The following is a 17895-nucleotide window of genomic DNA, read 5'->3' as shown; positions in this document are numbered from 1 at the left end:
GACTCCTGGGCTCAGAGAGCTCCCAGGTCAGACCCCTGGTATGAACCTCCTGCATCCTTCCTCCAAAAGGCAGGGCTGTGAGAAAGGCCACATCTCTCCCAGGAATATGTGGGGCTCAGCCCGGCGTCTCCGAGCACCAGGGCCATCCTTAGGCATAGGCAGCATACACAGCTGTGTAGGGCACCCAAATATTTGGGTCTTAGTGTCTAATCTTCCCCCACCTTTTCCTATCCCTGTTCTGACCCTTCCTGCTGGCTCCCACCACAGCTGGCTGCTGCAGCCTGGTGAGTCTTCCTCTGGAGGGGATCTAGTACTTAAAAGTGAAAAAGCCTCCAGCCTGCCAGACCTGTTAGCTCAACATTGAAACTGTTAAAGAGCCATTCAAGTGGTAGTGAAGCCATTTGCCAACCCCCAGGTACATACTGTCAGTTTCTGAACAGGACCTTAGTTTAAAATTTCTTTTAAAATATTTCATTAGCGTGTTGCTGAAGATTATAAAATCATATCTCTAAAAAATCCTTGCATAGATTTTTAGATGCACAATCTGAGGATTCATCTTTAGCCTTAAATGCTTGAACCTTCAGACATATAATTTTTTAAATAAATCCTTCAAAAGACCACCCTTACCTAAAATACACATGCCAGCCCAGGCTACCGTCAGGCATAGGGGCACCAGTTTAATAATACTGTATAGGGCCCCATAAATCCTAAGGACAGCCCTGCCCGACACTCTAAGAGGGCAGCTTCTCCCTAGCTGTGAATGCTGCAAAAACAGACTTAGACACAACAGAATCAGTACGGTTGAATCATTTGCTCTTCTCATGTGAGTTTATTGCTGGAATTGATGTTGGCTTTACAGCTCCGGAGAAAGCTTTGGGGGAGCCAATCTACAATCCCCCACGCCATTCCAATAAGCTTCACCTCTGACTGACAGAGGCTGCCTCTACGGTCGGGGAGGGCAACTTCTCGGCCCACTCCTCTCCATCCTCTCTGCTGAGATTCCCCATTGTCTCACAAGAATCAGGGCTGAGCCATCCAAATCCTTTACCCACATGAATGGTAATGCTCACAGCAATTTCCCTCCCCTCCCCTGCTACAGGTATTCAGGAGGCAGTGCACAATTAGGAAAAAACATTCAAAACAGGTCTCTCTTTCAGCTGGCTGCAATGGGCCAGATCTCCAGCTGGTGTAAATGGGTATAACTGTAATGGCTCTCTGGTCATTTCTGACAGCTCAGGACTGAGCAGATGAGTCAATTTTCAAGCAGGATTTTCACAGACAGTTCATAGTGCATCTAATGAGAGGAGTGTAGAGAAAAAGAAACATTGATTTGAACTTCTACAGAGCCCTCAGTTACCACTAAAAGCCTCTGTAATGAGGGTAGAATGGCTGCAGTGCAGGAGCCAAGAATAGGCTATTTGTGACTCACTCTTCATGTGGCATTAGCACAGGACGGGTGAAGAACTAATGCTGAGAAAATGCCAACTTGTCATGTTCCCATCAGATGGTTAATGATTGTTTTAATGGTTAGTTACAGGGCCTGGAAGCAGCCATGCCATGGAACTGAACACACCCAATTGGCCCCACCATGGCAGCTTCTAACTGGACCATGTCCCACCCCTCCACCTTCATCCTCCTCGGCATCCCGGGGCTGGAGGCGGCGCATGTCTGGATCTCCATCCCCTTCTGCTCCGTCTACCTTCTGTCCCTCCTGGGGAATGGCCTCCTCCTGGCTGTTATCAAGACTGAGCCGAGCCTCCACGAGCCCATGTACCTTTTCCTTTCCATGCTGGCGCTCGCCGACCTGGTCATCTCCACCACCACCCTGCCCAAAACCCTCTGCATCTTCTGGTTCAGGGACCACACAATTTACACCAACGGTTGCCTGGCCCAGATTTTTTTGATTCACTCAGTTACTTGCATGGAGTCCGGGTTTATGTTGGCCATGGCTTTTGATCGCTATGTCGCTATCTGTAACCCGCTGCGACACTCAGCCGTCCTGACCAATCGGGCTGTAGCAAAGATAGGGCTGGTCATTGTGATGAGGGGGGCTGTGTTACTGGGCCCACACCCATTGCTGCTGAAACGGCTCCGGTACTGCAAGACCAATGTCATTTCTCACACCTATTGTGAGTTCATGGCACTGGTAAAACTGGCCTGTGAGGACACGACAGTCATGAGTGCCTATAGTTTGGCCGTATCGTTTCTCGCCGGGGGATTAGATTTGATCCTCATTGTCCTGTCCTACATCCTGATTCTCCAGGCAGTCTTCAGACTCCCCTCCAAGGAGGCTCGGCGCAAGTCCCTTGGCACCTGCAGTGCCCACGTCTGCGCCATGCTGGTTTTTTACACCCCAGCGAGCTTTACCTACTTCTCCCACCGCTTCGGCCATGTGGAGCCCCACGTTCACATCCTCATCGCCAACATGTACTTGCTCTTCCCTCCCATGATGAACCCCATCATCTACGGGGTGAGAACCCCAGGTATCCGGCAGAGGGCGCTCCACATCTTGGGCATCAAAATAGACTGAAGGCTCATGGGACAGGTCAGTGGCTGAGGAGCAAGTTCTGTGCAGGTGACATCAGGACCAGCAAGGCCTGTCATTCAGATGGCTTGGTCACTCCAGGCTGTAGAAACCCACTTCAGCTTTGCTGAGCAGCAGGGCTAATAAACACACCTGTCTGGGTCTGCACTCCAGCATGGCATCGACTTTGCCCTGCTCTAGTTCAGTGGTTCTCAAAGCCAGTCCACCGCTTGCTCAGGGAAAGCCTGTGCCGGGCCGAACTGGTTTGTTTACCTGCTGCATCCGCAGGTTTGGCTGATCGCAGCTCCCACTGGCTGCTCTAGAGCATTGTTTTCACTCACCATTTCCACCAAGGCAAGCGAGATCAGAGCCTCATTGTGCAAGGTGCTGTGTGACATATAGCAAGAGACCATCCCCGCCCCATGGGCTTCAATCCAAACAGACCAACTATGGGTAAGGCAGGGTTGCGGTAACCCCACATCACAGGAGTGGGATGAGGACCAGGGAGCCCAAGGACTTGCCCAACATCACACAGGGAGTCCAAGACAGCCAGCAATTGCTTCAGGGCAGCAGCCAACCTCTCCTCATTGGAGGTGAGGAGAAACGGTCCCCTGGAGGCAGGTTACACCCAGCTGCCCCATGCAGGGGGTCTTGAACCTGATCTGGTTATTGTCAGACAGAGGAGATTGGACTAGACTGGACCCCAGCCTGAGCCAGTGAACCCAGATCTAAGCCCCGGTCCAGAGCCTTAACCACAAGGCCAGTCCCCCGATCTACCACATGGCAAACTCATACCCAGCTGAATATCCCTCCCCCCATCACGCACCCTCTCATGCCCAGCTGGCTGCCCCACTCCCCCTCTCAGAATCTTTTACATGTTCCCAGGCCAGAAGGAACCTCTCTATCTCATCTGACCCCCCTGCCTATGGGTACTCAGAGAGGCCTGGGAAGGGGCAAGAGTGCTTTCACTACAGCAAAGCACTTTGGGAAGTCAACTATGACTGGGCCTTGGCAGAGGCTGTGATGTTGCACTCATTCTGGTTTAATGAAAATATGCTAATGAGTGTGAATATAATGTAACCGGAATATGCTTCATGCAAAAGGTCTCTTGTAAGGAATCATTACAAAGCTTATAATCTACAGAGTGTGGTCATTCTATTTGTATAAATGTATCATAGAATCATAGAATCATAGAATATCAGGGTTGGAAGGGAACTCAGGAGGTCATCTAGTCCAACCCCCTGCTCAAAGCAGGACCAATCCTCAATTAAATCATCCCAGCCAGGGCTTTGTCAAGCCTGACCTTAAAAACTTCTAAGGAAGGAGATTCTACCACCTGCCTAGGTAACACATTCCAGTGTTTCACCACCCTCCTCATGAAAAAAGTTTTTCCTAATATCCAACCTAAACCTCCCCCACTGCAACTTGAGACCATTACTCCTTGTCCTGTCCTCTTCTACCACAGAGAATAGTCTAGAACCATCCTCTTTGGAGCCACCTCTCAGGTAGTTGCAAGCAGCTATCAAATCCCCCCTCATTCTTCTCTTCCGCAGACTAAACAATCCCAGTTCCCTCAGCCTCTCCTCATAAGTCATGTGTTCCAGAACCCTAATCATTTTTGTTGCCCTTCGCTGGACTCTCTCCAATTTCTCCACATCCTTCTTGTAGTGTGGGGCCCAAAACTGGACTCAGTACTCCAGATGAGGCCTCACCAATGTCAAATAGAGGGGAACGATCACATCCCTCGATCTGCTGGCTATGCCCCTACTTATACATCCCAAAATGTCATTGGCTTTCTTGGCAACAAGGGCACACTGCTGACTGCTTCTCGTCCACTGTCACCCCTAGGTCCTTTTCCGCAGAACTGCTGCCTAGCCATTCGGTCCCTAGTCTGTAACAGTGCATTGGGTTCTTCCGTCCTAAGTGCAGGACCCTGCACTTATCCTTATTGAACCTCATCAGATTTCTTTTGGCCCAATCCTCCAATTTGTCTAGTTCCCTCTGTATCCTATCCCTGCCCTCCAGCATATCTACCACTCCTCCTAGTTTAGTATCATCCGCAAATTTGCTGAGAGTGCAATCCACACCATCCTCCAGATCATTTATGAAGATTTTGAACAAAACCGGCCCCAGGACCGACCCCTGGGGCACTCCACTTGATATTGGCTGCCAACTAGACATGGAGCCATTGATCACTACCCGTTGAGCCCGACAATCTAGCCAACTTTCTACCCACCTTATAGTGCATTCATCCAGCCCATACTTCTTTAACTTGCTGACAAGAATACTGTGGGAAACTGTGTCAAAAGCTTTGCTAAAGTCAAGAAACAATACATCCACTGCTTTCCCTTCATCCACAGAACCAGTAATCTCATCATAGAAGGCGATTAGATTAGTCAGGCATGACCTTCCTTTGGTGAATCCATGCTGACTGTTCCTGATCACTTTCCTCTCATGTAAGTGCTTCAGGATTGATTCCTTGAGGACCTGCTCCATGATTTTTCCGGGGACTGAGGTGAGGCTGACTGGCCTGTAGTGCCCAGGAACCTCCTTCTTCCCTTTTTTAAAGATTGGCACTACATTAGCCTTTTTCCAGTCATCTGGTACTTCCCCCGTTCGCCACGAGTTTTCAAAGATAATGGCCAATGGATCTGCAATCACAGCTGTCAATTCCTTTAGCACTCTCGGATGCAACGCGTCCGGCCCCATGGACTTGTGCACGTCCAGCTCATTTTTCTAAATAGTCCCTAACCACCTCTTTCTCCACAGAGGGCTGGCCACCTACTCCCCATGCTGTGATGCCCAGCGCAGCAGTCTGGGATCTGACCTTGTTCGTGAAGACAGAGGCAAAAAAAGCATTGAGTACATTAGCTTTTTCCACATCCTCTGGCACTAGGTTGCCTTCCTCATTCAGTAAGGGGCCCACACTTTCCTTGGCTTTCTTCTTGTTGCCAACATACCTGGAGAATCCCTTCTTGTTACTCTTAATATCTCTTGCTAGCTGCAACTCCAGGTGTGATTTGGCCTTCCTGATTTCCTTCCTACATTTCATTCCTACATGCCTGATCAATAATATTATACTCTTCCCTGGTCAGTTGTCCTATCTTCCACTTCTTTTAAGCTTCTTTTTTATCTTTAAGATCTGCAAGGATTTCACCGTTAAGCCAAGCTGGTCGCCTGCCATATTTACTATTCTTTCGACACATCGGGATGGCTCGTCCCTGTAACCTCAATAGAGATTCCTTGAAATATAGCCAGCTCTCCTGGACTCCTTTCCCCTTCATGTTAGCCCCCCACTCTTGTATCTGAAACTAGAAATATGAACTATAACTCTGAGATCCTATTGTAATTATGCAAATTGTGGGCCATTAATTGTGGTTTGGAATCTTGATGGCTCCCATCAACCAGGACAATTGACTGTGGATGGCTCTGTTTGCAGGCAGGCCTTTGTGAGGCAGGCTGGGAGGAATGAAGGCTTGGGGTCTTGCAGTGACATGTGACCATGTCACCTGGTACGGAAATCCATCTTAAACCTGGGGCTTTTCCATTTAGAAGGAAGGGTGGGGACAGAGAGACAAAAGCTTCCCACTTTGTGCCAAAGCTATATAAAGTGGTGGAACATAACAAAGGAGGTGGCAATGATGAGAAATCCCCTGGCTACCACCTGAGCTGAAACAAGGACTGTACCAGGGAAAGGACTGGGCCCAGATTAGAAAGGAGTCTAGTTTGTAAAAGAAGCTTATTGGAACATCTCTGAGGGTGAGATTTACCTGCATTTAGTTTCCTACACTTAGACTTGCGTGTTTTTGTTTTATTTTGCTTGGTAATTTACTTTGTTCCATCTAAAAGAACAGGAGTACTTGTGGCACCTTAGAGACTAACAAATTTATTTGAGCATAAGCTTTCGTGGGCGACAGCCCACTTCATCAGATGCATAGAATGGAACTAATAATAATAATAATAATATATATATATATATATATATATATATATATATATACATACACATACAGAGAGCTATTATCAGCAGGAGAAAAAAAAAAACTTTTGTAGTGATAATCAAGATGGCCCATTTAGACAGTTGACAAGAAGCTCATCTTAATTAATTAGCCTCTTACAGTTTGTATGGCAACTTCCACCTTCTCTTTATGTGTATATATATATATATATATATATTCTTACTATATGTTCTGTGGTGGAAAAAAATAACCACGTGTTGTGTTTGGATCAGAACCAAGCCCAAGGCTCCTTTATTGATTACAAGCGCAGGGGGGTAACAGCTCTAAGTAGCTGCCCCCCGATGCAATGCGCACACAGCTTTTTAAGTCTTAAAACCACAGACAAATTACACATACTTTCATCTTAATTACCTTATTTGGAATATAGCAAAACAAGCTTTTTGTGTTATTGACAGATGTTCTTTTGCGGTTTTCATTTCTTAAGCTGTGCTGTTGCAATTGCCTTACAATGGAACTTTCCACACTCTTTTCTCATGCTTCATATCCACATAGCTTGACCAAAGTTTTAGGCCTACTTGGGAAGTTTAGGCCTACTTGGGTCCACTGACTTTTTCCTCCACATCCCCCCCCCCCCCCGCTTTTATTTTTTTTTCGATTGGGCCTAAACTTTCATAGCCATGAGCCCGTTAATTAGTTTTCTTTTTGTTCGTTTGTTCTTCTGCCCAAACTGTGTTACACATTTTATTTACAATCATTAGTGCCACCTGCTTCCTTGCACTGAGGTTGGCAGGTCTAGGGCTGGACAGGCAATGATAAATACATGTATTACAGAAACAATAACATAACCCTCTGTTAAACAGCAGTAAAAGCAACAACATTCCCATGGTGATAATGTGATATGGTTGGGATTGGTGTATAGCTTTAGTTACAAAACACAATACATTAGTCTGGGTACACAAAGTAGACATTTTATAGGCAGTATAAAAGGGTTTTTTTTTTTTTGGCTTGATATACATTTTGGAGCATGTGAATTTGTCCCTGTAATTTGGAAATTTTTTGAACCTTTGGTAGGATTGAGAGCAAATTTTGGAATCGGTTAGGCACTAAGGTAGTGCATTTAAAGGGTATTTGGAACCTAAGGGCTAATTATAGATTTTTATCCACAGGCCAATAAATGATATGATTGCCTGTGGCTGTGGCGAGATTAAAATGTACGTCATTCAAGATAATGGTCTTACCATGCACACAGCTAGTATTAGCTTGGAAAAGTAGATGTCCTGTAAGGGTAGTCCCATGTTCCATACCCTTCCAACAAATGCCATCTTGAGCTGTGACAACTTTTCCTGGCTTCAGTTTATGTACACACTGAAGCTGTGGGGTTCTAGTGGCCAGAGTGTCCATTGATTTCCTATTTTTATTCACATATTGGGCATTATTTCAGGAGCACTGACTATAAATCGGGTTGGCATACCAGGTGGTATAACTTTCCAAACGTCTTGGTGAATTTCCCAATTTTACATGCATCCTTTCCATGGACCCAGCAGGATTCAGTATGTGGAAGCCCACATCCCTCCAACTGGCCTGTATGCTTGGAAGAAACACTGCAAATGTATGCATTTTCACACAGAGAATCTTTAAGTATGTCTTCCTGGCCACAGATCAGATGGTACTCCCGAGATGGCTGTAAGGGCAGAGGGCCATGCCTGATGCTCGAGATCCCTCTGAATGGCCATGAGCTGGTCATTCAGAAAATCCTGAACCTTTGAACAAGCCTGATCCCACTGCAATGCCTTTTCAGTCCCAGAGATGCTAAGCACCATATCTGTTACAAGCTTCTGGGTTATTGCACTAAGGGTGGAAATAATATGTAATTTACCTACTCCCGCTTGTGTCTGGGTCAATTGTGCTCCAGTAATAAGGCCTGTGGCTTTTTCTAAGTGCCCCATTTTTTTTTCTCATGTTCTTGACTTTTACGGATATCCCAGATTGCCGCTACGCTATTTGCACCATTTCATAGGTGTTCAGCCAAGTCCCTTTTCTTTCTTGGGGAAACTTAGGCCTTTTGCTGTGCTAATCTGATGTCAGCCCCTTTAGAGCAATTTGGATATGCAGAAGTAATTTAAAAACTAGATGAGGGTATTGTACATTTTACAGATTTTAGTGTAGCATTAATTACAGTCCATCGAAACTTTAACCCATCTCTTCTTGATGAAGCATTAGACCACATGTGTTGGCTAGACACCTTAACAAAAAGGCAGAGAGGCATTAGCATCAATGGCATCTGAAGGGGTCTATTACAATAAGGTACAAGTTAAATTAACAGTTACTGGGATAATTTTAGTACAGGCAAAATTTCCAGTGGCAGAACAAACTTTTTGGGTATACGTTTGATTATTTACTAGTGAGGCTACTGATTGGTTAAGATCTAGAAAAATATTACTTTTCCATCCCCATCCTACGTTTGTGAAGAAGGAGAGGCTGAGGAATATTAAAAGTTCTATTTTTAGGTAGTGTTGGCTAGCTTTTGCAAGCTATTTTTAAAGATTTCATAGTCTTAATTCACTTAGGTGTCCGACAATGAGGCAGCAAGGGAGAGGTTACTAGCACAATCACCTTGCTTGGTTGGAGGATTTATTATGTCCTCAAGTGGAGAGGTTGTTTTCTTCAGGTGGAGAGGTTGTGCCTTTAAAGCCACGGTGGGTCTGTCAGCGGACAAAGGAGAGGTTACCAGCTTTTTACCTTGTCCTTCACTCCTGCTGTTGAGAAGGAGCAACAACGCCAGAAGGAAAGATAGACTGGTCATCAGTCGGAGAGCCATTACAGTGAGAAACATGGGCAGGTAGTCAAATTTCTTAGTACTTCACAACGGTGTTGATAATTAACAGGTCTTGATAAGGGTCTGTCATAAAAATAAAGGGAAGGGTAAAACCCCTTTAAAATCCCTCCTGGCCAGAGGAAAAATCCTCTCACCTGTAAAGGGTTAAGAAGCTAAAGGTAACCTCGCTGGCACCTGACCAAAATGACCAATAAGGAGACAAGATACTTTGAGAAGCTGGGAGGAGAGAGAAAAACAAAAGGTCTGTGTCTGTCTGTATGCTGGTTTTGCTGGGGACAGAACAGGAATGGAGTCTTAGAACTTTTAGTAAGTAATCTAGCTAGGTATGTGTTAGATTATTATTTCTTTAAATGCCTGAGAAAAGAGCTGTGCTGAATAGAATGACTATTCCTGTCTTTCTGTCTTTTTTGTAACTTAAGGTTTTGCCTAGAGGGATTCTCTATGTTTTGAATCTAATTACCCTGTAAGGTATCTACCGTCCTGATTTTACAGAGGTGATTCCTTTACTTCTATTAAAAGTCTTCTTGTAAGAAAACTGAATGCTTTTTCATTGTTCTAAGATCCAAGGGTTTGGGTCTGTGGTCACCTATGCAAATTGGTGAGGATTTTTACCAAACCTTCCCCAGGAAGTGGGGTGCAAGGGTTGGGAGGATTTTGGGGGGAAAGACATGTCCAAACTCCATTTTTTAAGGAACCCAGATAAAGTTTGGTGGTGACAGTGGAAATCCAAGGGCAAAGGGTAAAATTAATTTGTACCTTGGGGATGTTTTAACCTAAGCTGGTAAAAGTAAGCTTAGGAGGTTTTCATGCAGGCCCTCACATCTGTACCCTAGAGTTCAGAGTGGGGAAGGAACCTTGACAGGGCCTTTGAGCATGGGTCCAGCGCGGTTTCTTGCTGATGGATCTTTATGTAGATCCAGTCTTCTGGTTTCAGCGAGTGGCAGAGCTGCTGTATATAAAAAGACCTAACACATTTTGTTAGTGCCTGACAATAAATAAGCATTGTGTCATCCATTAAATTACTGGTTCTGTGGATGAAGGGAAAGCAGTGGATGTATTGTTTCTTGACTTTAGCAAAGCTTTTGACACGGTCTCCCACAGTATTCTTGTCAGCAAGTTAAGGAAGTATGGGCTGGATGAATGCACTACAAGGTGGGTAGAAAGCTGGCTAGATTGTCGGGCTCAACGGGTAGTGATAAATGGCTCCATATCTAGTTGGCAGCCGGTATCAAGTGGAGTACCCCAAGGGTCGGTCCTGGGGCCGGTTTTGTTCAATATCTTCATAAATGATCTGGAGGATGGTGTGGATTGCACTATCAGCAAATTTGCGGATGATACTAAACTGGGAGGAGTGGTAGATACGCTGGAGGGGAGGGATAGGATACAGAAAGACCTAGACAAATTGGAGGATTGGGCCAAAAGAAATCTGATGAGGTTCAATAAGGATAAGTGCAGGGTCCTAGGGTCCTAGGCAGCAGTTCTGCGGAAAAGGACCTAGGGGTGACAGTGGACGAGAAGCTGGATATGAGTCAGCAGTGTGCCCTTGTTGCCAAGAAGGCCAATGGCATTTTGGGATGTATAAGTAGGGGCATAGCGAGCAGATCGAGGGACGTGATTGTTCCTCTCTATTCGACATTGGTGAGGCCTCATCTGGAGTACTGTGTCCAGTTTTGGGCCCCACACTTCAAGAAGGATGTGGATAAATTGGAGAGAGTCCAGCGAAGGGCAACAAAAATGATTAGGGGACTGGAACACATGAGTTATGAGGAGAGGCTGAGGGAGCTGGGATTGTTTAGCCTGCAGAAGAGAAGAATGAGGGGGGATTTGATAGCTGCTTTCAACTACCTGAAAGGGGGTTCCAAAGAGGATGGCTCTAGACTGTTCTCAATGGTAGCAGATGACAGAACGAGGAGTAATGGTCTCAAGTTGCAGTGGGGGAGGTTTAGATTGGATATTAGGAAAAACTTTTTCACTATGAGGGTGGTGAAACACTGGAATGCGTTACCTAGGGAGGTGGCAGAATCTCCTTCCTTAGAGGTTTTTAAGGTCAGGCTTGACAAAGCCCTGGCTGGGATGATTTAACTGGGAATTGGTCCTGCTTTGAGCAGGGGGTTGGACTAGATGACCTTCTGGGGTCCCTTCCAACCCTGATATTCTATGATACTATGATTCTAAATGACTATCCATTTGAGCAAGGGCCAGTGGGGGCGCAGCCGGTAGTCGCATTGGGTGCCCTGTTAGAATTTCATGAGGGCTGAGTCCAGTCTTTCAATTGAGAGTGGCTCTCATATTCATTAATGCTAATGGGAGGGCATTTGGCCACTTTAAATTTGTTTTAGCACAGATCTTGACCAGTATATTTTTTAAAAATTTCATTTTGACATTTTATTGTCCCGACAGACTACGGATGGTGGGGGCAGTGGCGATTGTGTTGGATCTGTAAAGATGCACATTCCTTGTTATAATTTGTCCAATAACATTAGGTCCACTATTACTGTTGCTACTCACAGGTTTGCCAAATTGTGATACAAAATCCTTAAAGTTTTTCAACAGTTTTGGCATCTGCCTTTTTACAGGGAAAGGCCTTAACCCAGTTGGAAAATACATTAACTAAAACTAACACACTTATAATTACAATATTTAGACATTTATATAAAATTAATTTGAATATTTACAAAAGGTCCCCACGAAGGGGGAGGTGCTGCCTGTCTAACCTTGACAGCTTTACCAACACTGTGTTGCTGGCAGATTACACACTGTTGGCAACATTGCTTAAAATATTCCTTTCTTTACAAATACCCTTGCTGACTGCAGGCAAAACTGAGGAATTACTCCCCATATTTTCCTGTATTTGTTTTATAGGCAGGTCAGGTTTCAATGGATTCTATTATTTTTTATTATTATTATTTAGGTGATTTGCATTAACACAGACATTCTTGGATTGCTTTTGGATTCAAAGTTATCGGCCTCTTAAAGACTTTGTCTTAAAAGGACACAATTAACTTCTAACTTTTAACTCCTGCTTTTAAGCACAACTGATTTGAAAAGGAAAAAACACAACCCATTTTGGTTCCCCTTTGGCAAAGCGACCATTGATTACACAGAGCCACCTTAAGACTTAGTGCGGGGCACTGACTACAGCTTCTATCTGCTATTTGTTAGCAAAACAGATTTAATTTTTTTTCCCATTTTCCTGGCTTTGACTGCCCTGCTGCAGCCACTGCTTTGGTCTTTATTTAAAAACATTTTAAATCTTGTAAAGCATTAAGTCACCCTAAGGATTAAATGCTAAATACCAAAATTAAACAACACCAGTTTCTTTTGTTTGGCAAAAGTGTTTTGTTTTGTTTTTGGAGGGGGGGGTTACAATTTTAAAACAACACCAATTTATTTTAAACTTATAAAACAAAGATTGTACACACCAGGAGTAGGTTTTTTTAGCTAATTTGCCTAACTGGTTCATGGTTAAATGATTTTACTTAAATAACCTTTTGCCTGGATTATTTACAGAAATTCTTCCAGAGAAATGTGCCCTTTCTTCAAAGGAGTGGCTGCAAAGAAACCAAGAATTTTCTTTTCATAACACCTTCTTTTAACATTTGTACAGAGTTTCACTGCTTAACTTCCTCCAGTAACTACAGAGTTAATCTCTCACTTTCTTTCTTTTAACTTTCTCAAACTGCGGTTGCCTGTGTGTCTGGGCCCGATCCTTTTTTTTGGGGGGGGGGTATTATTTTTTTTCATGGGCAAAGGCATTGTTTCACTACCAATTTAGCAAGGAAGGGGGCTTTTTGACTAAACCCCCCTTTTATTTATTTATACACACCTAGTTACATACACATGCATTTATTCCTCATATCTAGGTGCATCTTATTTAACAATAACCTTAATTCTTTTATGTTTGGACTTAATACAACCTTTTCCTTATTTGAGGCAGAAACAACCCCTCAGCACTGGTGCTTTGTAGGAAAGGATGGTAGCAGGGCTAGGGACAATGGGAAAGGTAGGGAGTACAGCAGCATTAACAGCGCAGTAAAATGGGGGAGTTACACTCACTGACCGTAGGAATAATGACTCCTTGCTGAATGCAGGAGGTAAGAACAGGTTGGATTTTCCCTTGGCCTGTTTTGATAGAGGGTACTGCTGCATCGCGGGAAGGGATCTTGCTGGGTTTAGGCAAATCTTAACTGGTTGGGCCGACCCAATGCACCCAACCTGGTTGGCATGATCGGCTCACAAGGCTTACAAGGAGGGAGAGACCTTAGCCAGCAGTTCCTGTTGCAACAAGGAAGGGCTGGGGTCTGTCTTCTCCTGTAAACTTCCAGGACCTTATTGTGAGCAGGATCAGGCACGTCCAGATACACACCATTTGGGGTACAGCAGATTATACAATTTAATTTACACAGCAAGTCTTTTTTCCCAAACGGTTAGCAAGTGAACAAGGGCTTAGGAGGAAAACATGACTGTCAAACAAAGGACCAATAGAAACGGACAGAGGTGAAGAGACTGGGTGGGGAATAAGAGTATTGCCCACCCCTACCGCTTTTGGATCAACCAGGGTGATAGGGACATTTACTGTATCCAATGGTCCATTTGCTTGCAATAGTAACATGCGCCATTACTGGGTCCCTAGGGGAGGTGGAAGGTGGGGACCTTAGTTTGGCCTTCCCCTTCTCCCCCTGCAATGGGTGGCTGTTATGGGGTCCCTGTATGTTCTGGAGCTGGAAGATCATTAACATCATTTTAATGTGGTGGTGAGAGTATTGGGTTTTATTCAAATTCTTATTTTTACTTTGTTTACAGGTGCTAATTTTTGCTCCAGTCAGCTTTCCTTGGGCAGACTGTGAGAGTTTTATTTAACAGCTTTTTTCCGATTTTATTTAACCTTTTTTTTAGTTATGGCCTGGATTTTGCTTGGGCCACTTAGTTTTTTAAAAAGGCGACTCAGTGTTTCCCTAGGCATGACTCCTCATAGAAGCTGGTTTAAATTGCCCATGTAGGGTTATAACAATTTATAACAATTTGCAATTTCTTTTTGAATTTAACAGGGTCCTCTCTTATATTTGGAAAATTTTTAAGTAAACTATACAATTTTGTAGGAGACCAAGGTGCATGTGCAGACAACGAGGTCTCATGACCCAAAGCACTAGTGCCCGGGAATTGGTGCAAGGGGAACATTTCCTCAGTATGGGGAGTCACTGTCTGAGGGGTGAACGTAAGGGGCTTCTGTTGCTTAATATTTCTTACTGGCTCAGTTGGATTTAATTTTTTTGCCAATTTTCTTTTTATCTTTTTTAATTTGTTAGTCTCTAAGGTGCCACAAGTCCTCCTTTTCTTTTTGCGGTTACAGACTAACACGGCTGATACTCTCAAACCTTTAACTGTGTTGTAAGTTTCTCCTGGGAGTCCTTGAGACTCCTTATTTGAGATTCACGATGCCTTTTTAATTTTTTTTTCCTTCTGTTTTTTCATGCCAATAGCAATATGCCTCACACTGACATTGGCCAGAAGTGCACTTCTGAGGTGCACAATCTTGTCAAAGTTGAAACTTTCCCTCTAAGGGAAACCACAACTTTAAATTATCCCTGTCCCTAATATACTAATTCCAGTTTTCCAGAAACTTGCAAGTGAACTAGTGTGTGCCTTTTGGTGGGACAGTGATCCTTCTTGACTCACCAGCCCCCATTTGTACCTGGCGAGAGGGGAATCCTCTTGGATCCTCCGGCCCCCAGTACTTAACTCAATTCACTCCTCACACTCACACAAGGAAGGTTTTTTTAGGGCCTCCACGACTGTCTTACAGCCCCCCTTTAGCAAAGACCATCAGCTGGCGTCAAATACTCTGTTGCTTCTGGCGAGGTGATCAGACCAGTCAGTGGCTTTTCAAACCAACTTCAGGTGGGAACCAGAGACAGGGGAGGAAAGAGGGTACAGAAACAGACCATCCGAGGATGGAAAGGATGGAATCATACACTCCTAGACCCAGACAGGCCACTTGCCATGGAGAGGGAAACTGCTGAGTTCAGGGCCTGGCAAGGAAGGGATCCCCTTGGACCCTCCAGCCCCCAGTACCCGACTCAATTCACACCGGTCTATCAACCTTCACTTTCACACTGGTACATGGAACCAGGTCTTTCCACAACCTGCTCAGGTCTATCCATGACCTGCCCAGCCACACTCAGCTCTTCCCGAGGAAACCAAACCTAGATGGGACTCTGATCCACCCCAAGGGCATCAGGCGTGTCTGGCAGCAAAAGACCAGATAAAGCATACAACTTACCCACGCCCAGAGCCTATTGGCGATCCTCCACCAGAAATCCAATATAGAGATTTCAAAAGGTCTCTTACCTTTTCGGATTGGCCCGGGGTCTGGTGGGGAACAGCTTGCTGCAATTGCCTTACAATGGAATTTTCCACGCTCTTTTCTTATGCTTCATATCCACAGTAAGCTAGACCAAAGTTTTAGGCCTACTTGGGAAATTTAGGCCTACTTGGGTCCACTGACTTTTTCCTCTACAGTTCCATTCTATGCATCTGATGAAGTGGGCTGTAGCTCATGGAATCATAGAGTCATAAAATCATAGAATAACAGAGTTGGAAGGGACCTCTGGAGGCCATCTAGTCCAACCCCCTGCCCAGAGCAGGACCAATCCCAACTAAATCATCCCAGCCAGGGCTTTGTCAAGCCTGACCTTAAAAACTTCTAAGGAAGGGGATTCTACCACCTCCCTAGGTAACGCATTCCAGTGTTTCACCACCCTCATAGTGAAAAAGTTTTCCTAATATCCAACCTAAACCTCCCCCACTGCAACTTGAGACCATTATTCCTTGTCCTGTTATCTGCTATCACTGAGAATAGTCTAGATCCATCCTCCTTGGATCCGCCTTTCAGGTAGTTGAAAGCAGCTATCAAATCCCCCCTCATTCTTCTCTTCTGTAGACTAAACAATCCCAGATCCCTCAGCCTCTCCTCATAAGTCATGTGTTCCAGACCCCTAATCATTTTTGTTGCCCTTCGCTGGACTCTCTCCAATTTATCCACATCCTTCTTGTAGTGTGGGGCCCAAAACTGGACACAGTACTCCAGATGAGGCCTCACCAATGTCGAATAGAGGGGAACGATCACGTGCCTCGATTTGCTCGCTATGCCCCTACTTATACATCTTAAAACGCCACTGGCCTTCTTGGCAACAAGGGCACACTGCTGACTCATATCCAGCTTCTTGTCCACTGTCACCCCTAGGTCCTTTTCTGCGGAACTGCTGCCTAGCCATTCGGTCCCTAGTCTGTAGTGGTGCATGGGATTCTTTCATCATAAGTGCAGGAATCTGTACTTGTCCTTGCTGAACCTCATCAGATTTCTTTTGGCCCAATCCTCCAATTTGTCTAGGTCCTTCTGTATCCTATCCCCCCCCTCCAGCGTATCTACCATTCCTCCCAGTTTAGTATCATCCGCAAATTTGCTGAGAGTGCAATCCACGCCATCCTCCAGATCATTTATGAAGATATTGAACAAAACCGGCCCCAAGACCGACCACTGGGGCACTCCACTTGACACCGGCTGCCAACTAGACATGGAGCCATTGATCACTACCCATTGAGCCCGACAATCTAGCCAACTTTCTACCCACCTTATAATGCATTCATCCAGCCCATACTTCTTTAACTTGCTGACAAGAATACTGTGGGAGACTGTATCAAAAGCTTTGCTAAAGTCAAGAAACAATACATCCACTGCTTTCCCTTCATCCACAGAACCAGTAATCTCATCATAGAAGGCAATTAGATTAGTCAGGCATGACCTTCCTTTGGTGAATCCATGCTGACTGTTCCTGATCACTTTCCTCTCATGTAAGTGCTTCAGGATTGATTCCTTGAGGACCTGCTCCATGATTTTTCCGGGGACTGAGGTGAGGCTGATTGGCCCGTAGTTCCCAGGATCCTCCTTCTTCCCTTTTTTAAAGATTGGCACTACATTAGCCTTTTTCCAGTCATCTGGTACTTCCCCCGTTTGCCACGAGTTTTCAAAGATAATGGCCAATGGCTCTGCAATCACAGCCGCCAATTCCTTTAGCACTCTCAGATGCAACTCGTCTGCCCCATGGACTTGTGCACGTCCAGCTTTTCTAAATAGTCCCTAACCACCTCTTTCTCCACAGAGGGCTGGCCATCTACTCCCCATGTTGTGATGCCCAGCGCAGCAGTCTGGGAGCTGACCTTGTTAGTGAAGACAGAAGCAAAAAAAAGCATTGAGCACATTAACTTTTTCCACATCCTCTGTCACTAGGTTGCCTCCCTCATACAGTAAGGGGCCCACACTTTCCTTGGCTTTCTTCTTGTTGCCAACATACCTGAAGAAACCCTTCTTGTTACTCTTGACATCTCTTGCTAGCTGCAGCTCCAGGTGCGATTTGGCTCTCCTGATTTCATTCCTACATGCCCGAGCAATATTTTTATACTCTTCCCTGGTCATATGTCCAACCTTCCACTTCTTGTAAGCTTCTTTTTTATGTTTAAGATCCGCTAGGATTTCACCGTTAAGCCAAGCTGGTCGCCTGCCATATTTACTCGTCATA

At 45.0% G+C, this 17895-nt stretch overlaps 1 protein-coding gene across 1 annotated transcript; it reads left to right on the top strand.

Annotated features, from left to right (window-relative positions):
* Positions 1 to 1588: 1588 nt before the first annotated feature.
* LOC125631175 (olfactory receptor 52K2-like) lies at positions 1589 to 2530 on the top strand. The gene has a single exon (XM_048837463.1). It carries the CDS (start codon positions 1589 to 1591, stop codon positions 2528 to 2530), a length of 942 nt encoding a protein of 313 aa, XP_048693420.1.
* The last annotated feature ends 15365 nt before the right edge of the window (positions 2531 to 17895 follow it).

This window comes from Caretta caretta, chromosome 1 (genome assembly GCF_965140235.1).
Source record: "Caretta caretta isolate rCarCar2 chromosome 1, rCarCar1.hap1, whole genome shotgun sequence".
Classification (NCBI taxonomy): Eukaryota; Metazoa; Chordata; order Testudines; family Cheloniidae; genus Caretta; species Caretta caretta.
The sequence above is the reverse complement of the archived record's forward strand: the minus strand, read 5'-3'. Positions and strand labels throughout refer to the sequence as shown.

Bases quoted from the DNA above. Each gene is read 5' to 3' on its own strand.
- LOC125631175 (XM_048837463.1), top strand. From the start codon at position 1,589: ATGGCAGCTTCTAACTGGACCATGTCCCACCCCTCCACCTTCATCCTC.